Below are 23179 nucleotides of genomic sequence, written 5' to 3' on the forward strand. Positions count from 1 at the left end.
TGTCCGTCTGTCGTTCTGTCTGTCTGTCTGTCGGTCTGTCTGTCAATCAGTTGGTCGGTCTGTCGGTCTGTCTATTTCTGTCTGTCTGTCTGTCTGTCTGTCTGTCGGTCTGTCTGTCGGTCGGTCAGTCGCTCTGCTGGTCCGTCTATGTCTGTCTGTCTGTCGGTCGGTCTGTCAATCTGTCTGTGTCTGTCGGTCTGTCTGTCTGTCGGTCTGTCTGTCAGTCAGTCGGTCGGTCTGTCGGTCGGTCCGTCGGTCGGTCAGTCGCTCTGTTGGTCCGTCTATGTCTGTCTGTCTGTCTGTCTGTCGGTCCGTCGGTCCGTCGATCTGTTTGTGTCTGTCTGTCTGTTTGTCGGTCGGTCGGTCGGTCTGTCATTCGATTGGTCTCTCTGTCGGTCAGGTCTGTCATTCGGGGAGGTCTGTCGTTCGGTCGGTCGGTCGTTCGGTCTGTCGGCCTGTCTGTCTGTCTATCTGTCTGTCGTTCGTTCGTTCGTTCGGTCGGTAGGTCAGTCGTTCGGTCAGTCGGTCTGTCTGTCGGCCTGTTGGTCTGTCATCTATCTATCCAGCTAATAAATTAACAAAATTAATATTCGATTTAAATAATTTGTTACACAGTCATCTCACTTGCATTTGTTTACATCACACCGCTAATATTTGCCAACAAGCCAACCAGCTGTGTGAGCTTGTAAATATCTAAATGGGCACAGCAGGGGAGCCATTTAACTATAACACCTGTGACTCTTTCAACTTGTTGTGCACATGGGGATATTTGTTATTTCAGTATATACCTTAGTTCGAAGCAAAGGTGGTAACACGGCGCTTCTGTGTTGGAAGCATCTGTGACGATCTGTCACATTCACGCCGGGTTGTGTTCCCTGGGTTGGAGTGTATTTCCTGCGCTATGCGTGGCATCTCTGCATCTTGGGGTTCAAGACAAACAACAGATTATGACAGAATCATCCAGCCAACTATGAACCCTGCAGAGAGTCTGGAAAAAACAAATTGCTGCTCGGAAGAAGGCTGTATATCCAGACTATATATGTGTGTATATACAAACCCCGTTTCCATATTAGTTGGGAAATTGAGTTGTGATGTAAATATAAACAGAATACAATGATTTGCAAATCATTTTCAACCCATATTCAGTTGAATGCACAACAAAGACAACATATTTGATGTTCAAACTCATAAACTTAATTTTTTTTTTGCAAAAAATAATTAACTTAGAATTTCATGGCTGCAACACGTGACAAAGTAGTTGGGAAAGGGCATGTTCACCACTGTGTTACATCACCTTTTTTTTTTTAACAACACTCAATAAACATTTGGGAACTGAGGAAACTAATTGTTGAAGCTTTGAAAGTGGAATAATTTCCCATTCTTGTTTTATGTAGAGCTTCAGTTGTTTAATAGTCTCCGCTGTTGTATTTTACGCTTCATGATGCGCCACACATTTTCCATGGGAGACAGGTCTGGACTGCAGGCGGGCCAGGAAAGTACCCGCACTCTTTTTTTACGAAGCCACGTTGTTGTTACACGTGGCTTGGCATTTTGCTGAAATAAGCAGGGGCGTCCATGATAACGTTGTTTGGATGACAACATACAGTATCAGATACATCAGATTGTAGGTGGGTTTATTTTGTACCCTCGTGTTAATATCTCACAGTTTGTTTCATTTTTGTTGCGTTTAACTCGATTTTAAAATGTGTCAATCGAAAAGGGGGAGTGACTTCATATTTTGTCAATATTTAGTGTTTTATCCTTCGTAGAAAAATGTAACATTCCATTCCGTTTTTTAAGGCGGTCTGTCATAACGTTTTTAGCATTCAATCAGACATTATTGTGAGGTTTTGTATTAGTGTTCTTAAAAACAGACACTTTTCTCTAAATGTGGCCCCCCAGTCTGAGTTTGAGCATCAGGAATTAAAATTCCTGCACTCTGATTCCAACTCACTAATTACCTAAAAACTGTTTTTTTCTTTTCTTTTCTCCCAGACGCTACACCTCCGAGAGGTCAGACCGTGTTGCTGTCAGCTTATCAAGGCTCGGCAGGTATTGTTCTGCAGTGGTCCCTCGCGGAAGCCCAGAACCCGCCCGTCTCAGGGTTTGTTCTCCAGTCCCGCACCAAGCAAGGAGACTGGCTCGATCTGGACCAGGACATTAGTGCCAACACGAGCCAGATAGTCGTTCCGAGTCTGCATAAGGTATCAATCTCTCCTGGCTGATAACATTTTGAGTAAAAATAGATTTTTAATCTAGGTACACTATATTGCCAAAAGTATTTAGCCACCCATCCAAATGATGCGAGTCAGGTGTCCTAATCACTTGGCTCTGCCACAGGTGTATCAAATCAAGCACTGAGGCATGGAGACTGTTTCTACAAACATTTGTGAAAGAATGGGCCGCTTTCAGTGATTTCCAGCATGGAACTGTCATAGGATGCCACCAGTTGTGAAATATCCTCGCTCCTTCATATTCTAAAGTCGACTGTCAGCTTTATCCTCTTGCTTTTTTTTTTAATTCTCTTTGCTATTTGGGCTTATTGGACCCTAATTAGAATTAAAACTAAGAATCATCATTTGATATGATGTATTTAATCCATAAGTACACAAACGTGTACTTCATGTTTAGTGACATGCTAATTCTTATTTTTCCTTTTTTCTTCTTCCAAATTCCCTTGTATGTTATACTCTTCTGACACCACCAGATGACTGTATAAGTGTCCACATATGTGGCCATAAGACCCAAATTCAGTAGTGTACACAATTTTGGAAATACAAGCTAAAAGGTGCCACTAAGCCTTTATTAATATAAAAAAATGGAAGAGTTTGGGAACAACAGCAACTCAGCCACGACAGTCAGTAGCTACAGAACTCCAAATGTCATGTGACCTTCCATTTAGCCCACGTACAGTACGCAGTGAGCTTCATGGGATGGGTTTCCATGGCCGAGCAGCTGCATCTAAGTCAAGTACAGTGCAAAGAGTGGGATGCAGTGGTGTAAAGCACGTCGCCACTGGACTCTAGAGCAGTGGAGACGCCTTCTCTGGAGTGATCAATCACGCTTTCCCATCTGGCAATCTGATGGACCGGTCTGGGTTTGGAGGTTGCCAGGAGAGAACGGTACATTTCAGACTGTATTGTGCCGAGTTTGAAATTTGGTGTGGGAGGAATTATGGTGCCGGGTTGTTTTTCAGGAGTTGGGCTTGGCCCCTTAGTTCCAGTGAAAGAAACTTTGAATGCTCCCGGATGCCAAAACATTTTGGACAATTTCATGCTCCCGACATTGTGGGAGCAGTTCCAACATGACTAAAAGCAGTTAGTCCATAAAGACTTGGATGACAGTGTCTGGTGCTGGATGAACTTGACTGGCCTGCACAGAGTCCTGACATGAACCGAGTAGAACACATTTGGGATGAATTAGAGCCAGGCCTTCTCCACCAACACCAATGCGCTTTTTGGAAGAATGGTGGGAAATTCCTATAAACACACTCCTCAACCTTGTGGACAGCCTTCCCAGAAGAGTTGAAGCTGTAATAGCTGCAACTACATCATATTGAACCCTATGGGTTAGGAATGGGATGACACTTCAAGTTCATATGTGAGTCAAGGCAGGTGGACAAATACTTTTGGCAATATAGCGTGGGTGTCGAGAGGCATTTTGTCTCCTATCAATCCCTGCATGCTTTCCTTTGCTCTCTAATATAGTCCTAGTCACATTCAAATCAACTTCATTAGCATTGCAGGCACAGTCCTGTGTTGACAAAGTGAGGCTTCATCCCGTGTGTGTGTGTGTTTGTGTGTGTGTGTGTGTGTCGGTCACAGGACTGCGTATATGAGCTGCGGCTGCTAACTCGTCGCGGCGAGCTGCTGAGCGAGCCCAGTCCATCAGTCAATGTCTCCACGGCGGGTAAGGTGTTTGAGCCGCCTCGTCCAAAACATCACTGTCCCCACCTCCTCTTTTAATCCAGCACCGCCGACTCGGAATTGAGCTCGATTTCTATTCCCCTTCCTTGTGTTTCCACCTCCCCCCCAAAAAATTGGAGCAGCCCCGCAGGGAGCGATGTCCATTACATTCCCGAATGGAAGAAATTGCTCCGCTGATAACTTATTGAAAGGATAGTTGCAAGTATTTGTGCTGTTTTTGTGGCGCCGTATCTCATTGTGAACGTGACGTGAATGTCTGGTGATGTACTGCAGGTCATTTTTTTTTTACCAGAGCCTTACACAGCCTGTAGGATATTTAACCGAGCTGCTCATCTGATTAACTGAGCCTGAGCAAATTATCCAGAACAATACCATTTCAAGATTCCCAGATAACGATCCTCAAGGACACGAGTTGTTGATTAGACGCGCGTACAAACCCCGTTTCCATATGAGTTGGGAAATTGTGTTAGATGTAAATATAAACAGAATACAATGATTCGCAAATCATTTTCAACCCATATTCAGTTGAATATGCTACAAAGACAACATATTTGATGTTCAAACTCATAAACTTGTCAGAGTTATTTGGTGACAAACCCCAAGATGCAGAGATGGAGGCAGGCATGGAATGTGAAAACATATTTAATTAAAGCTGCAAGCAGCGTTGGTCGGGTCCGCCTTTGGCTGCTCCCACCGCTACTCAAGCCCTGGTCTGAGTCAGACCAACATAGAGGTTTTTATTTCATGTCTCTACGACATTTCTAACAGAAGTTACATGCAGTTTTGTCTGGGTTTTTTCCTAGGGGGCGCTAGAGCGCAATTTACATTTTTAGGGTTTGGTTTTTTATTACATGGCAATTTTTGCCAGTCCGGAAGTGTGTGTAAAATTTGTTGAGTTTTGAAGCATGTTAAGGGGGTCAAATTAGAGATCGGCGTTTCTGGATGTTGTTGATAAATGGCTTTCGCTTTGCATAGTAGAGCTTTAACTTACACTTTGAAGCATTTTAAGGGGGTCAAATTACAGCTCAAAGAGGCAAAAATGACATTTTTTAGGAAACTTTGCGCAGGGGTTCTTTGAAGGCGCGTAAAATCAAAACCGGAGTAGTAATCAAAACTTTGTTGGATAGATTTAATTAAAAGGGTTCAATCTCTCTCCTGTGCGAGTTTGAAGCCGAAACGACAAATGCACTGGGAGGAGTTTTGATTTGAAAAAGGTGACGGGTTTTTACAAAACTTTTATTTTGAAGGGGCAATTTTTAACTTCTTGTTGATATTTGCCGAAGGATGTCAATTATCTAAATGTAGGTCTAAATGAGACCTACATAGAAGTTTTTGTTTCATGTCTTTCCGGCATTCCAACCGGAAGTTACAAGCAGTTTTGTCTGTATTTTCTTCCTGGAAGCAGTTTTTTCCGTGTTTTATTCAAAAATTGCGCTAGAGCGTAATTTTGAGGTTTTTTTTGTTTTTTTTTTCCATTAGATCGCAATTTCTGCCAGTCCTGATGTGTGTGCCAAGTTTGGTGAGTTTTGAAGCATTTTAAGGGGGTCAAATTACAGCTCAAAGAGGCAAAAATAGCATTTTTTGCGAATATTTTGCTTTGATCCGGCATTCCTACTGGAAGTTACAAGCAGTTTTGTCTGTGTTTTCTTCCTAGAAGCAGTTTTGTCTGTGTTTTATTCAAAAATTGCGCTAGAGCGCAATTTTGAGTTTTAATTTATTTTTTCATTATATCGCAATTTCTGCCAGTCCTGATGTGTGTGCCAAGTTTGGTGAGTTTTGAAGCATTTTAAGGGGGTCAAATTACAGCTCAAAGAGGCAAAAATAGCATTTTTTGTGAAAATTTTGCTTTGAATGGGTTTTTGCAAAATTTCTGTTGATTTTTGCCCTAGAAGATACAGTTATGAAATTTAGGTCTAAGTCAGCCCTACATAGAGGTTTTTGTTTCATGCCTCTACGACATTCCTAACGGAAGTTACAAGCAGTCTGTTTTTGTTTTTTTCCTAGGGGGCGCTAGCACGCAATTTTCATTTTTGGGGTTTGGTTGCTTAATAAGTTGCGAAGGCATGCCAGACCGAAGTGTGTGTCAAATTTGGTGAGTTTTGAAGCATTTTAAGGGGGTCAAATTACAGCGCATAGATGCGGAATAAAGAAAGAAAGAATAATAATAAAATACAGCAGTTTCAATAGGGTCCTTGGCCCATGGCAAAGGACTCCTGTGGAGTCCTTTTCCATGGGCAGGGCGGACCCTAATTAAATACTAAGACAAAAACAAAACCAAAAGGGTACAAACAAAAAGCACGCACGTGGGCGGGTATAACAAACTAAGGGCTGTGAACAAACTAATCGGAAGCAGGGAACAAAAAACAGTAAGCTACAAAACATCTATCAAATATAGCTTACCGCTACGCTGCATTCACACGACCAGTAGGAATGACAAGTTAGAAATGACATTGACACGACAGGAGCGACATGGGGCAACGACAATGATCCAGCACTGACTGGAAGACAAAGTGGGTACAAATAGGAGCGGGCTGATTGACAACAGGTGTGGCCAGGTGCCAATCAGCCGCAGATGAGGTGACAACAGCACACAGGGAGACAAACAGGAAGCTGGACCAAAATAAGAGCACTTGACAGGAACTAAAGACAGGAGATACTTAACAAAGAGGAAACAAAGACAAATGCAGAGGAAAAAAACTAATACATAGACAAACTGTCAGGGGAAAGCCTGACAAAACTTATTATTTTTTTTGCAAATAATAATTAACTTAGAATTTCATGGCTGCAACACGTGCCGAAGTAGTTGGGAAAGGGCATGTTCACCACTGTGTTACATCGCCTTTTCTTTTAACAACACTCAATAAATGTTTGGGAACTGAGGAAACTAATTGTTGAAGCTTTGAAAGTGGAATTCTTTCCCATTCTTTGTTTTATGTAGAGCTTCAGTCCTTCAACAGTCCGGGTTCTCCGCTTTTACGCTTCATAATGCGCCACACATTTTCTATGGGAGACAGGTCTGGACTGCAGGCGGGCCAGGAAAGTACCCGCACTCTTTTACTACGAAGCCACTCTGTTGTAACACGTGGCTTGCTGAAATAAGCAGGGGCGTCCATGATAACGTTGCTTGGATGACAACATATGTTGTTCCAAAACCTGTATGTACCTTTCAGCATTAATGGTGCCTTCACAGATGTGTAAGTTACCCATGCCTTGGGTCACTAATGCACCCCCATACCGTCACAGATGCTGGCGTCGATAACAGTCCGGATGGCTTCAAGGTTTACTGGCGCTCTGTACTTCTCCCTGTGTCCGTGTACCATTACGTACAGCGGCGTTTTAAAAAGTCATAAATGCTACTTTTTGAAACCAATACCGATCATTTCCAATATTACATTTTAAAGTATTTATCGGACGATATTATCGGCAGTCCGATATCATCGCACATCTGTAGTTCTTACTTATATCTGTCAGTAAACTCGCCATGAAAGCGCTAAAACAAACCGGTGTAGTGAGTTTACATTATTCACCCAAGATCTTTGGGTGTACACCGCCTTCCGCCCGATTGTAGCTGAGATGGGCGCCAGCGACCCCAGGAGGGAATAAGCGGTAGAAAATGGATGGATGGAGTTCCGGTTGAACGTTTTTTCATTATCTGTGCAACATTATTTGAGCAAAGAACCACCATTACATGTTATGTAGACCCCAAGGAAGTCTTTTACATTTAGAAAAATAAATACATAATATGACCCCTTTATTGTGCCTTATTTAAAAACCGTATTTCCTTGAATTGCCGGCGGGTATATAGTACGCGCCTGCCTAGAATTACTGCCGGGTCAAACTCGTTTCGCCAAATAATTAGCATATGCCTAGAATTTCCACCGGGTCAAACTCGTCACGTCACGAGTGACACTTCACCTGTCATCATTTTCAAAATGGAGGAGGCTGATTTCAATTATTTGAAATTGCATAAAGCATGGGGGTCAAACTCTGGCCCGCCATGTAAATTATTTTGGCCCTTGAGGCAATATCAATTTAGCATTAGAGCTGGTCCGCCGGTGTTATACAGCGTCGGTGCCGCTGTAACACTACATTCACGGCTAATACTCATACTTGCCAACCCTCCTAATTTTCCCGGTAGACTGTCGAAGTTTAGCGCCCCTCCCGAAAATCTTCCGGGGCAACCATTCTCATGAATTCCTACCGATTTCCACCTGGACAACTATATTGGGGGCGTGCATTTAAGGCACTGCCTTTAGCGTTCTCTACAACCTGTCCTCACGTCCGCTTTTCCTCCATACTAACAGCGTGTCACATATTTGTGCCTTTTACACACACACAGAAGTGAATGCAAGGCATACTTGGTCAACAGCCATACAGGTCACACTGAGGGTGGCCGTATAAACAACTTTAGTACTGTTACAAATATGCGCCACACTGTGAACCCACACCAAACAAGAATGACAAACACATTTCGGGTGAACATCCACACCGTAACACAACAGAACAAATACCCAGAAGCCCTTGCAGCACTAACTTTTCCGGGAAACTTCCAGCAAACTGACCAATAATTAACGTTTTATTCATGCATTTTCTCTTGCTACGTCAAGGCTTGACTGTTTGGTTCATTCATTATTATTTTATTTTCAAATGTATTATTAGCCTGTAGGAAAAAAATTGATATTTACCTCAGAAGATTGCAAATACAAAAAAAGGCATAACATTTTTATTTAAATTTTTTTGATATGCCATTGATATTTTTTTAATTATTATTATTTGAAACTGGATTTTGCATGACACTAAAGTTATATAAGCCTTGCTTGTTCAATATTTAATGCAAAACTTGTTTGGGTCCCGATTAAAATGTTAATTTGTTCAACCTTGGCCCGCCGCTTTGTTCCGTTTAAAATTTTGGCCCACTCTGTATTTGAGTTTGACACCCCTGGCATAAAGGGAAGAAGATTAAGAGCTATTCAGTAGGATTTAAGGTCCAAGCTATTGAATATGCTAAAAAGAACAGTAAGCAGCTATGTTTTATTAATATACCGTAGCTGCGTGTGTCAAATATGAGTCATTAAATGACTCCCGCCTCCTGGTGGTAGAGGGCGCTAGTGATCCTTCTTGCGACTACTCGGCTGCAGCAGCGATTGTTTATTTTTTCTTCTCGCTTGCACTTTTAACATGGAGGATTACATTTTTCTAAACTGGACTTTCAATCGAAGCAGGAGGTAATAAAAGAAGATCTCCACCGAACCAGAGAGACTTTTAAAACTGAAGAAAGATAAGGAAGACTTCTATAAACAAGTTATCGATGCTTTTGATCAGAGGGAGCTGCGCATGGACTTCATTTATAAGTAAAGGTAATTAAATGTGCTTTTCATGATGGTATCCTTACATCACACTCAAATTTATAAGCGCAGGCCTAAATTTACCGCATGCCTTTGGTAAGCGCCGGCGTGAGAAGAGGTTTTAAATTATTTAGTTCAATTCAAGGAATAACGGTATGCGCCTTTTTTTATGAAAATAGAGCTGACTAGACTTGCTCATTGGCACTATGGTCCGGAAAATACGGTATGCACAAAGAGTTCATCAATGCCCTCTTCCTTGCACTTTTAAAGAGAGACATGTTGTCTCGATGCTACCTCTGCCTGATAAAAAGCATTTATCGATCTAAATTTCTGTTCAAATATGGCGATGAATTTAATTTGAGGGTAACAATTCTGTTTTTGCTCTGGAGTTATAATATATTCCTCCGCTTCCACCATTTTCCGGATGGTTTTATAGACGATTTTAGGTAAATCTCGCACACCAGATGGTTTGTTACTCTTAGCCAGCTGGTAAACTGCTGTTAGAAATGACTCGGAAAAGTGTTTTGTGGTCTTGCTGTCTGCCTTTTACATCCATTTCGGGAAGGATCACAATAAGAACAGCAGCAGCGGACAAGCCAGGCTGGACATAAGGCAGCTGCAGGATGTTGGAAGTAAGCCCGTCCTCATCCCATAGCAACAAAAACAAACAAATATTGGATGATACAGGATTCCATCTGAAATCTCCGATACGAGTAACAATACGTGCACCTCTGCTGCCCGTTTACTGCCAGTTAACATGTAAATGTCCTCCAGTAGGCACACAACTATGATCTTTTCTTGCATTTCGATGAAGTTTTTTTTTATAAAAGGTGAGTTATATGCTGCAGGGGTCGGGAACCTTTTTACCTGAGAGAGCCAAGAAGCCAAATATTTTAAAATGTATTTCGGTAATATTTTTTAACACCGAACACAACTAAACGCGTGCATTTTTTTTTAGTAAGATTAACATTTCTAGAGTATAATAAGTCTCTTATTCTTTGTAATAACATTGTTATTCTGAAGCTAACTGTGGAGGGGGCGTGGCCTGCAGCGAAGCGGGCCTCGAAATCAGCGACAGGTGCGTAGATGGCCCACCTGGGCCTTGTTATATAACCACCTGTCGCTCTGTTATAAGCAGCAGCCAGGAGGAGAGGCGGGGTTGGAGCTGGAGCTGGAGCCGGAGTGCGAGCGAGAACGAAAGAGAAGAAGGCAATTGCTGGAAAGCAACTGAGAGACTTATTGAAAAATAAAACAATATCGTAACCCTAAAACAGGCTCTCATGTCGGTGCTTGGTGGTCTAAAGAACCCCCAGGAGGGCAAGCCCCACACTAACCTTTAATAAATGAATAACTTCTTCCCATTAACGCAACTTCTTGAACAGGTGCGGTAGAAAAACGGATGGATGGATTAAAACTGCATGAGAATGTTTTATATTTTGAACATTATTTTTAACACTGTGATCACAACTGGAATTATTCATTACTTATCGTGTCAAGCAATGTCAGCTCAGATTTATCCGAGAGCCAGATGCAGTCATCAAAAGAGCCACATCTGGCTCTAGAACCATAGGTTCCCTACCCCTGTTCTAGGAGATAGAACCTAAACAACAGCTAAACACACAATAAATAGCACACAAGTTAGACCTACATAAGTGTCCTTAATTCAGGGAAGCTTCAAAGCTATTTTATTTGGTTCATGGTGACCAGTAGATGGCAGTCACACATAAGACATACATGCAGACTGCAAGGTGACGCCAGTAAACAACACAGAACATTACTCAGGATTCAGGATGCTTTATTATTGTCCATTCTTTAACATGTATAGGACATAATAGAACTGTCCATCCATACATCTTCTTTCGCTTATCCGAGGTCGGGTCGCGGGGACAGCAGCCTAAGTAGGGAAACCCAGACTTCCCTCAGCCACTTCGTCCAGCTCCTCCCGGGTTTCGAGGCGCTCCCAGGCCAACCGGGAGAGATAGTCTTCCCAACGTGTCCTGGGTCCTACTCGATATATTGTGGGTTCGTCTCTGTGCGATATAGAATATGACTATATCGTAATAATGGAGTATACGTCCTCACGCAGTTGCTTTTAGCCGCTGGCATTACACTGCAGGCATTTCTCACTTTCTCACTAAAACAAGCGCACCTTTTCACGTACGTAACATACTGTCACTCGTGCAACTTCATACGCCCTCGCCGAGCTGAGAGGTAGCCGCATAGGTAAAGTTAGCTGTCGTGCTAGCGGTGCAGTGGGAGTGGTAATACGAGAGAAAGAAGGTGCGAATCTGGTAACAAAGGAAGGAATATTCAATTCCAGAGAAAAACAGCGCGGGGTCCATCGCATGGCGGCGGTTTGGCTTCAAGCGGGAAGATGTGGAAGACATCCGTAATATGTCAAGCATGCGGCAAAAGCGTTGCAACAAAAAGTAGAAATGAGAATGAAGAGTGCGTGAAACCCACAAAATGCCAAAGCAACCATTTCCACATCAACACCGCATGTAAGAAATTGTCAATAAAAAAAGGAGATAACGTCCGCAGGAACCTACCACATACACTATTTGATTTCTTATTATGCAGCTCACTTTTATTTGACACTTATCTTGTGTGACATCATGCACAAAAGTGCAATTTATTTGTTTTAAACTATTGTAAAGGCGTTCTGTACAAAAAGTGCAGTTGAATTTAGTGTTTTTTTGATCTGTCATCTTAATGACATCATGCACAAAAGTGCACTTTATTTGTTTTAAAGGGGAACATTATCACAATTTCAAAAGGGTTAAAAACAATAAAAATCAGTTCCCAGTGGCTTGTTGTATTTTTTGAAGTTTTTTTCAACATTTTACCGGTCTCGGAATATCCCTAAATAAAGCTTTAAAGTGCCTTATTTTCGCTATCTTCGAAACCACTATCCATTTCCCTGTGACGTCACACAGTGCTGCCAATGTAAACAAACAATGGCGAATAGCACAGCAAGATATAGCGACATTAGCTCGGATTCAGACTCGGATTTCAGCGACTTAAGCGATTCAACAGATTACGCATGTATTGAAACAGATGGTTGGAGTATGAAAGTATTGAAGAAGAAACTGAAGCTATTGAGCGAATAGCTATTGACGCTATTCATAGCCATAGCATGGCCGAATAGCTGTGTTAGCATCGCCGGTAAAATGTGCGGACCAAACGATCAGGACTTTCGCATCTTGTGACACTGGAGCAACTTAAATCCGTCGATTGGTAAGTGTTTGTTTCGCATTAAATGTGGGTGGAAGGAAATGTAATATAGTTGCAAATGCATCTGCAGGTTATCTAACATCTCTGTGCCATGTCTGCTTTAGCACTACTGGTAAATAGCATGTTAGCATCGATTAGCGTAGCATGTTAGCATCGATTAGCTGGCAGTCAACATCAACAAAACTCACCTTGGTGATTTCGTTGACTATCGTTGCAAATGCATCTGCAGGTTATCCATACATCTCTGTGCCATGTCTGCTTTAGCACTGCCAGGAAATAGCATGTTAGCGTCGATTAGCGTAGCATGTTAGCATCGATTAGCTGGCAGTCACGCCGCGACCAAATATGTCTGATTAGCACGTAAGTCAACAACATCAACAAAACTCAACTTTGTGATTTCGTTGACTTTATCATTGCAAATGCATCTGCAGGTTATCCATATATCTCTGTGCCATGTCTGTCTTAGCATCGCCGGTAAAATGTGGAGACACTTTGGTACATTCAATGGGGGTCTGGCGGCAGACACTTTGGCATCTTCGGGCCAGTGGTGCAACTTGAATCCCTCCCTGTTAGTGTTGTTACACCCTCCGACAACACACCGTCGAGGCATGATGTCTCCAAGTTTCCAAAAAATAGTCGAAAAAACGGAAAATAACAGAGCTGAGACCCAATGTTTACAATGTGTTGAAAATAAAAATGGCGGCTGTGTTACCTCGACGACGTCACATTCTGACGTCATCGCCTCCAGAGCGATAAATAGAAAGGCGTTTAATTCGCCAAAATTCACCCATTTAGAGTTCGGAAATCGGTTAAAAAAATAGATGGTCTTTTTTCTGCACCATCAAGGTATATATTGACGCTTACATAGGTCTGGTGATAATGTTCCCCTTTAACTATTGTAATGGCGTTCTGTACAACAGTATTTTTTTTTTTTTTTTTTTTTTACAAAATGTGCATGTTTTCATTACTTTGGGTACCGGTTCAGGCAACGTTTAAGCACCAGCACTGTTTTAAAAGTAACAATTTGTCATCGGTATTGATTAAAAATGTCAACGATATAGGCCTGGGCGATATATGGAATATATAAAAATATCGAGATATTAAAAAAAAGGCTGTATCGCCCAGCCCTAGATCAATGTGTTCAATTTGACGGACCAACACGATTTTCTTAAAGGGGAACATTATCACCAGACCTATGTAAGCGTCAATATATACCTTGATGTTGCAAAAAAAGGCCCTGTATTTTTTTCAATCGATTTCCGAACTCTAAATGGGTGAATTTTGGCGAATTAAACGCCTTTCTGTTTATCGGTCTTTTAGCGATGACGTCAGAACGTGACGTCACCGAGGTAACACACCCGCCATTTTCATTTTCACATTACAAACACCGGGTCTCAGCTCTGTTATTTTCCGTTTTTTCGACTATTTTATGGAACCCTGGAGACATCATGCCTCGTCGGTGTGTTGTCGGAGGGTGTAACAACACTAACAGGGAGGGATTCAAGTTGCACCACTGGCAAGAAATCTGCCGCCAGACCCCCATTGAATGTACCAGAGTGTCTCCACATTTGACCGGCGATGCTAAGACAGACATGGCACAGAGATGTATGGATAACCTGCAGATGCATTTGCAACGATTAAGTCAACGAAATCACAAAGGTGAGTTTTGTTGATGTTGTTGACTTATGTGCTAATCAGACATATTTGGTCGCAGCATGACTGCCAGCTAATCGATGCTAACATGCTACGCTAATCGACGCTAACATGCTATTTACTGCCGGTGCTAAAGCAGACGTGGCACAGAGATGTATGGATAACCTGCAGATGCATTTGCAACGATTAAGTCAACGAAATCACAAAGGTGAGTTTTGTTGATGTTGTTGACTTATGTGCTAATCAGACATATTTGGTCGCAGCATGACTGCCAGCTAATCGATGCCAACATGCTACGCTAATCGATGCTAACATGCTATTTACGCTAGCTGTATGTACATTTGAAACTAGATACCCACATTTATTGCGAAACAAACACTTACCAATCGACGGATTTAAGTTGCTCCAGTGTCACAAGATGCGAAAGTCCTGATCGTTTGGTCCGCACATTTTACCGGCGATGCTAATAAGGCAGCCATGCTATGGGCCACTTCATTAGGTACACCCATGCTATGGCTATGAATAGCGTCAATAGCTATTCGCTCAATAACTTCAGTTTCTTCTTCAATTTCGTTTTCGCTATCTGCCTCTATACTCTGACCATCTGTTTCAATACATGCGTAATCTGTTGAATCGCTTAAGTCGCTGAAATCCGAGTCTGAATCCGAGCTAATGTCGCTAGATCTTGCTGTGGTAACCGCCATGTTTTTTGTGTTGGCAGCCATGTATGACGTCACAGGGAAATGGACAGTCGCATCGCAAATAGCGAAAATCAAGAACTTTAAAGCTTTTTTTAGGGATATTCCGGGAGGTGTAAAATTTTGAAAAAAAATTCGTAAAATAAAACAAGGGAACTGATTTTTATTGTTTTTAACCTTTTTGCAATTGTGATAATGTTCCCCTTTAAAGTTGGATTTCTCAACTGCAATGTTAGTTTTATGTGATCAGGTCCGGATTAGTTGTGTTGAATTTAATTGATCTGTGGTGTAATTTTGTGACAGGTATGGAGATGTACCCTTTGACGTCCAGACTGCTGGAGTCTCCTGAACCCTTATTGGCCGGCATTCTTGGTGGGGTCGGTTTCATGTGTTTGGCGCTGGTTTTACTGTTGGGGTCCGCCTGCCTCATCAGCCACAGAAGGAATCTACGCCGCCGGAAAAAGAACGGTAAACCACCGCCTTGTCTGAAACTTAGCAGGTACTCGCTGATGAAGAACTTCATAACTAGAATAGTTTCTTCAAAAGTAGTTAAAACATGCAGTTTTATTAATCAAACCTCACCAAAAGGGATTTATTCCAGTTATTCTAGTACGGAGGTGTCAAAGTGGTTTTCACTGAGGGCCACGTTGCGGTTATGTTTGGCCCCCGAGGGCCGCTTCTAACAGTGGATACTATTACTACACCAAAGGCTTTTTATTAGAAGATTTTTTTTAAATTAAAATGTAAAAAAAAAAAAAAAAGTGGTAAATTGCAGTAATTAAATGGAAATGGAAAAACCATACTGCTGTTTTTATGTTTTTTTTGATTGATTGATTGATATTTTTATTTCAAATATGCAAAAAAAAACAAAAACAAAAAACAAGAGCAAGCATGATCCAATACAGTGCTATAGCCTTAACGACTATTATAACAAAATGAAAACAATGGAGAATAAAAAAAAAACCAAAAAAACAAATGAGCATTCGACTTTTTTTTTTTTTTTTTTTACATATTTGAAAAGGAGTGAGAAGAAGTATACACTTTTTTAATCCCACCCCTTTTCTTTAAATCATGGTTAAAAAAAGCACCTCTGTTGCCAGAATATGACTGTAAAATATATATTTTCTTTGCTGTAAATTAAAAAAAAAAGCAAATTTACAGTAAAAAAGTTGGCGCCTGAATTTCCAGTTTTTTTTTTCTTTCACTGCAAAGCAACAATTGTGCATTTTTTGCTGTATTACTGCAGTGGTTCTCAACCTTTTTTCAGTGAATATTTTTTTAATTCAAGTACCCCCTAATCAGAGCAAATAATTTTTGGCTGAAAAAAAGAGATAACAAAGTAAAATATAGCACTATGTCATCAGTTTCTGATTGATTAAATTGTAAAACAGTGCAAAATATTGCTCATTTGTAGTGGTCTTTCTTGAACTATTTGAAAAAAAGATGTAAAATAACTAAAAACTTGTTGAAAAATAAACAAGTGATTCAATTCTAAATAAAAAATTCTACACATAGAAGTAATCATCAACTTAAAGTGCCCTCTTTGGGGATTGTAATAGAATTTAATTCTATATATTTCTTCACAAAAAAACACATTTTTAACATCAATATTTATGGAACATGTCCACAAAAAAATCTAGCTGTCAACACTGAATATTGCATTGTTGTATTTTTTTTCACAGTTTATGAACTTACATTCATATTTTGTTGAAGTATCATTCAATAAATTTATTTATGAAGGATTTTTTAAAAATCTCACATACCCCTTGGCATACCTTCAAGTACCCCTAAGGGTACGCGTACCCCCATTTGAGAACCACTCTATTACTGTGTAAGCCAAAGCAGCACCACAGTTTATTACAGTAAAGAAAAAAAAAAGTAATGTAAAATGCTGTAAAAAAACACATTGAATTTTTCAATTTTACCATGAAATCTATTGTTACTTTTACATTGCACAATTTCATGCATAACTTGCTTTGAAATCATTATTTGTAGGATTGATTTCTATTTAAAAAAAATTAGGCAATAATTAAGTTAACATAATTTGCGATTACATGTTGTACATATAATTTTTTTCTCCCAAAATAGAAATAAATAATCATTTAGTACAGGGGTGTCCAAACTTTTTCCACTGAGGGCCGCACACGGAAAAATAAAAATGTGCGAGGGCCATTTGGATATTTTTCATTTTCAAACCATAACAAAATATATGGATATTGAAACATTATTTTACCTTTAGGGGTCCCGGGGACCATAAAGGGTCTCAGTTAATAAAATGTTGAAAATAAGTCAAATTTTTATTACAGTAAATTTCTATATCAACTTAAAAAAAAAAAAAAAAAGGTTTTATGGCATTTCTGTCAAAAACATCTTTGTTTTTCAACAGTAAAACTGCATTATTTAGTAAATTAGAGCCCTAAAAGATCAATAATGCAGGACACCATTGATTTTAATTCTTTATTATTTTTGAGTAATGACAGTGAAAAGATAAATAAAATACCACTAAATATATTTGGGATCCACACACAAAGTGATACATTTTTATTAGTTTTTTTTTTAACTTTCAACACTTAAGTTACGAGATCAACTTCGATAAATCTGTCGATTTGACCTTTTAACTATTATTTTGTTTGTTTTAAGCTCTTTTGTCAAAGAAAACTTTGTTTTTATAAGGCAATTGCACAATATTTGCAATATTTACCTCATAAAACATTTTTCAACTAATTGGAGCTTTGAAAATAATTCATCATAACATGGATTTTTTTTGTCATTATCTTTAGTTTTGAGCAATGGCAAAAAAATACAAAATAATTGATTGATTGAAACAGGTAATTAGTAGATTGCACAGTACAGTACATATTCCGTACAATTGACCACTAAATGAATGAATGAATGAAATAAGTTTATTTCGGTCATATAATCAATCAAATCAAATCAATCAACCATTGTGTGTGATCAGTTTTACAGGACATGTTATATGTATACAATAATGCACATTTACACATAAAAGAAAAGAAAAAGAATGACCAAAAAAGGAATAGGCTGAAGCCAAAGCTTATATTTGCCTATCCTATACCTTCACAGAAAATTAGATTGCCTGGAACATCAACATAAAAAAAATAAATAAATCAAAAATTAATGGGATGAAAGTAATTGTGACTATATTTTATAATTTTCAATCATTTCACCTTTCAATGTTTTCTTAAACCTTACCAAAGAATTGCATGTCTTCAGCTCATCACTGAGCTTGTTCCACCATTTAACTCCTAAAACTGTAATACATTTGTATTTTATATTTGTTCTCGCAAAAACTTATTGGTAACACCCCAATAAGTCTTTCAATTTTTTTAAGTCACGTTAATCAATTCGTGGTAAAGATGTTTTTTTAAATGGTAAAATAAAGACAAAAGAAAAAAAAAACCCAGCCTGCATGGCAGCTTTGTGTCGACATTGCAACTTTTTCTCGTTAGATTTCACCTCATTCCAATATTTTTAATGTCCTTTTTTAATTTTTGCTATAGCATTTCCAGAATGTGTGGCGAGCCGGTAAAATATTAGCTTCGGGCCGCACTTTGGACACCCCTGATTTAGTAAGAAAAGTTACAGTACTTTATCGATACATATTATTTCCATGCTTTCGAGGGCCTTGAGTTTGACACGTGTGTACTCAGATGACATGTTTTTGAAAACTTGGTGAACTCGATGAAACCCTGTAATAAGCTAGACACCATGTTGCCCCTTCCAGAGCCCCCACCTGCCATCTATAAGTGCCCCCCATCAATGTAAGTACTCTGCCCTTTAATGCTGTCCTTTACACAACTCACATTTACCTCTTCCTCCCTTCTGCTCTCTGGAAAATGGTTTCAAAAGCTCAAAATGTGTTTTCTATTTTCGTACCCTTTCTGCAGGGATGTCTGATATTTTCGGCTATTCGATATTACCGGCCGATACCGGCCTAAAAATGTTTTATAGAATCATATCAGTTTTGAGTGTTCAAACTGAAAACCGATGCAGTATCAAACTCAACAAGCTTGCTGCTCGCGATGGCGGGAGAAGGCACCCCCACATCCATGTTGGCCCAGTTATGGGAAATAACAACCCAAGACCTCAACGGTGGAACAGGCAGAGGATGATCGCTAAACCTATGGAGCGTCACAACGGGTCCCCGGTCGTCTTGGACTCCATGCCACTAGATCCTGACTCGGATCTGTCACGAATCGTGTGGGGACTTCCTGTGCACCAATCTCCCCTCGTTAAACAAAGTCACGCACAGGCATCCTCCATAAAGGGATAACTCCCTTCCAGGAGGATTGTCATACTCCCTTCGAGTGACCACCAATAACGATGAAAATAGTCATGAAAATAAAGAAAACTCATTGAATGAGAAGGTGTGTCCAAACTTTTGGCCTGTTCTGTATATCAGTATCGGTAAGAAAGCCCATATTGGACATCCCTACCTTTTTCCTCCTCGACCTCAATACTTGCTGTTACTGGTCTAACTCTGTTCTCTCATGCTTCCTGATATTTTCTCAGTATACATCTTAACACCTGCACCTTTTCTAACTTTGTAGAAAGATGCCAAGCTCCAGCAGTCCAGACAGTGTGTTGAAGAAAAGCCTACTTCCAGCCAGTGTCCCCCGCCCCACCACTTCCTCTACTATTTCTTCCTTCTCTATGCAGGCAGATTCCTCCTTCTTCAACAATGAGATTCGCAATAACAAGCAGCAGTTGTATTCAAACCACACAAGGAGCCTGGATCGTTTCAAATGTTCTAAATCGTCCCGTCCAGTCACTCCTTCGGTTGAGATGATCTCAAGAGGTCCGGACGGGCGCTTTGTCATGCTTCCGTTCGACACAGACAGCAAGAAAAGTCTGAACTATAACACACCTGGATCATTGTCCTTAGAGCAGCGAGACCGTCCAAATCCGCCGTTTGTTCTTTCAGTGGATCTCCCACCTTGCAAACGAGCTGAAACCAACACAAAGCAAACCTCTGATGTCGTTGATCACAAAGGACTATATAATGGCTTTGCTGACCTCAACAGCATGTGCTCAAACAGTAGTTTGGCCAGTGTTTTTCACAAAAGAGCGCTATCGCCAACATTCCCGGTCCTGCCACATATCCGTTCAGGCCTCTGCCAGCCTTCAACAACAGCCAGCGCTCTGGTTCTCCAGATGGAACACGAGCGAGAGAAGGGAAACCTCAGTCGTTGCTTGCAATTGGCTCAGGAGAGGGAGGAGCTGGCGAGGGAACTGGAGAAATACTCGCTGTACAGAGGCTCTTATGGCGAAACGGACATAGGGCAGCCGGAGTCAGAGAAGGGAGATAATGATGGTTATGAGTCTGTTCGGGAATTTAAGAGCAGCACCTTGCCATGCAGACACCGTCCAAGATACAGAGAGAGTTTTGCAAGTTCTTGCTTGTCGTCGTCTGTTCACGGGACGTCTTTCAGTCCTTCCGTTCCTGCAAATCCATTTTATTTAAATCGTGGCAACCAACATCCTACTCTTGCCTCAACCGGACAGATCCCACTCGTATGTGAGGGAGCAGACCATTCTTTCAAAGGCGGATTACCTCCTCCACATCTCTCTGCAACACAGAGCCATGAAAGAGTACAGGAATTACCAGAGGGCTATGATAATTTCCTTGCGTCCTCCTCCTTAGAAATGCAGACAAATGTACCTTCTTCTGAGGCGTGGAGACTGAACAGAGAAGAGGAGGAAGAATTCCCCAGGCCAACCAAGCGGGATGTAGGTATTGAGATGAGTGTGGACGAGCCAGAGTTCAACGACGCGACCGAGCCTGCACGAGCCAAGCTGCACCTCAGAATCGGCTCATCTCTGCCTCGCAGAGGTCGGTTTGAAGAAATGGGGAGGAGCACGAGTTTCCATTACTGCGATAAATCCTCAAAGCCCGAGCTACGTAGAGTTGTAAGCCAAGGTTCCAAACTTTGGGACTCCAAGCAACAAAGTTTACACTCCACAAGACAACAAGAAACAAATTTCCTAACCCCTGATGCGTGGATAGAATCTCTAAGCCAAGAAAAACTCTCAGTTACCCACCCTCGTCATCCAGAACCTTTATCCACAGACCACCAAAGCTCATATACCAGCAAATATTCCACAAACATCCAAAGTACCTATCACTCACCCCCCAGGAGGAGTTCACTGAGGCCTGTACAGAATCCCATCTTTCTAGACGACCACAAGACAAGAAGAAAAGCCTCTGTCTACCAGGAAGCCATGCAAAAGGCAATGGGTTACTTAGAAGGCACCAAGGAATCGTCCAGCTGTTTCGAGCCAGACAATAACCCAGAAACCCAGGAGTTGGAGGCAGACGTCTACGAGGGCGTTCCTGAGGGCGAGAGCAGCTACAGTAGTTTTGCAAGCAGCGGCCGAGGGAGCATGGAGCCCGCTAATGGACGCTCGTCGCTGTGTCGTTTGTCAACAAACCTCCCCAGCTCAACTGAAACTGCGCAGGAAGACGGTCAGGCGGGGGCAGTCGACAAATACAGTCTCCAAATGGAACATCGCCAAAGGTATTACGAGATAATGATTGATGGATACAAGTACGGAGCCAAAAGTGGCTGAATATATGCTGGTTTTAAAGCCGTAAATAAGTGTTATAATGAATGCAACACATGTAGAAGTGTCTATACTAGCTATCATAGCCTACTATCAAAATCAGAAGGTAAGATAACTCCTGGAAATTACTGACTTTTAATGGCCAAAAGTATAGATGTGTGTGTCCAAGTTAAAGCAAACGGCAGGCTGTCTTCTTTTAAAAGATTTATTACAATCTTTGGCAAGCCAGGTAATGTTTTCTGTGGTCTGGAACAACATGGCACACAAGCATCTATGAGAAATGCAGCCAATATGACATACATATAATATTTCAGGAGGCGTGCAAAACTAAATTATATATAAAGAGGATACCAGTAAAGGATATTTAAATGAGCTCAAATATACCTACAAATGATGCAATATGTACATACAGCTAGCATATTTAGCATGTTAGCATTGATCAACTTGCAGTCATGCACTGACCAACATACTTGCAACCTTGAGACCTCCGAATTCGGGAGAAGAGGGGGGGGGGGGGGGGGGGGCACCGTGTTCAATGGAGAAGTCTGATCTACAAAATTTTCAGGCAGCTTACCCCTTCCCCTTTCGAGCTGTCCTGGATGAACTGAAATTATTTTTTCCAATCATTTTGTAACTTGCAAGCATACTTTTTTTCTTCTTTCTCGTCGTGGCCATGTCTCTTCTTCGTTCTTCTGCTTCGTCTCTGTTATGTTTTTGGACATTACTACTTGCCGTAGTTTTGAAGCAATGCATGATAGGGAATCCGGATGTTGCGTGTCAGTGTATTAACGTGCCGGCTGGAATAAACACCCTGCCTGCCTACTTTATGGGTCATGGATAACGGAGACATGTATAATAGTCTCCTTTTCAGGAGAGAGAGGTCGCTAAAGGCACGCCCCCAATATTGTTGTCCGGGTGGAAATCGGGAGAAATTCGGGAGAATGGTTGCCCCGGGAGATTTTCGGGAGGGGCACTGAAATTCGGGAGTCTCCCGGGAAAATCGTGAGGGTTGGCAAGTATGCTGACCAAATACTCCTGATTAGTAGTCCCAACAAGTCAACAAAAATCACGCACAGCATAAAACGTTTGGTGGACAAACTGTGGCGTCACAGTCCAAACGATGGTGGGTTGAAAAACTGCCGAAATTAGTAGCACAGAACGATGTTCACCAAATAGTGCAGCATTGGTAGTTCTCACAATTGGGAATGTTTGTGTCATGTTTTGTCCTCAAACAAAAAACATACTAAAACAAAACAATTTTCCACCATCTTTTTCCTTTTCAATCCTTTTTGAAAATTGCTCCAAGGAGCCATTAGAGCAGCACTAAAGAACCGCATGTGGTCCAGATGTAATTTTAGTTGAAACTCCAGTCTTTATTTTTTAAATAGGTTTGCCTCAAATAATGAGCTCAAATATACCTACAAATGAGGCATAATGATGCAATATGTACATACAGCTAGCATATTTAGCATGTTAGCATTGATTAGCTTGCAGTCATGCACTGACCAACATACTTGCCAACCTTGAGACCTCCGAATTCGGGAGAAGGGGGGGCACCGTGTTCAATGGAGAAGTCTGATCTACAAAATTTGCAGGCAGCTTACCCCTTCCCCTTTCGAGCTGTCCTGGATGAACTGAAATTATTTTTTCCAATCATTTTGTACCTTGCAAGCGTACTTTTTTTCTTCTTTCTCGTCGTGGCCATGTCTCTTCTTCGTTCTTCTGCTTCGTCTCTGTT

General features: G+C 41.1%; 1 protein-coding gene across 2 annotated transcripts in view; it reads left to right on the top strand.

The window, feature by feature from the left end:
• LOC133536494 (protein turtle homolog A-like) overlaps positions 1-23179 on the top strand; it is a 137536-nt gene that overhangs the window by 103248 nt on the left and 11109 nt on the right. For both annotated transcript variants that reach the window (XM_061877067.1, XM_061877068.1), the window contains exons 15-19: positions 1996-2204; positions 3825-3909; positions 15160-15324; positions 18602-18638; positions 19428-21395. In XM_061877067.1, the coding sequence (XP_061733051.1) occupies positions 1996-2204; positions 3825-3909; positions 15160-15324; positions 18602-18638; positions 19428-21395 (2464 nt within the window). The remainder of the gene's footprint in view (positions 1-1995; positions 2205-3824; positions 3910-15159; positions 15325-18601; positions 18639-19427; positions 21396-23179) is intronic.

The sequence above is a fragment of the Nerophis ophidion genome, linkage group LG17 (genome assembly GCF_033978795.1).
Source record: "Nerophis ophidion isolate RoL-2023_Sa linkage group LG17, RoL_Noph_v1.0, whole genome shotgun sequence".
Classification (NCBI taxonomy): Eukaryota; Metazoa; Chordata; class Actinopteri; order Syngnathiformes; family Syngnathidae; genus Nerophis; species Nerophis ophidion.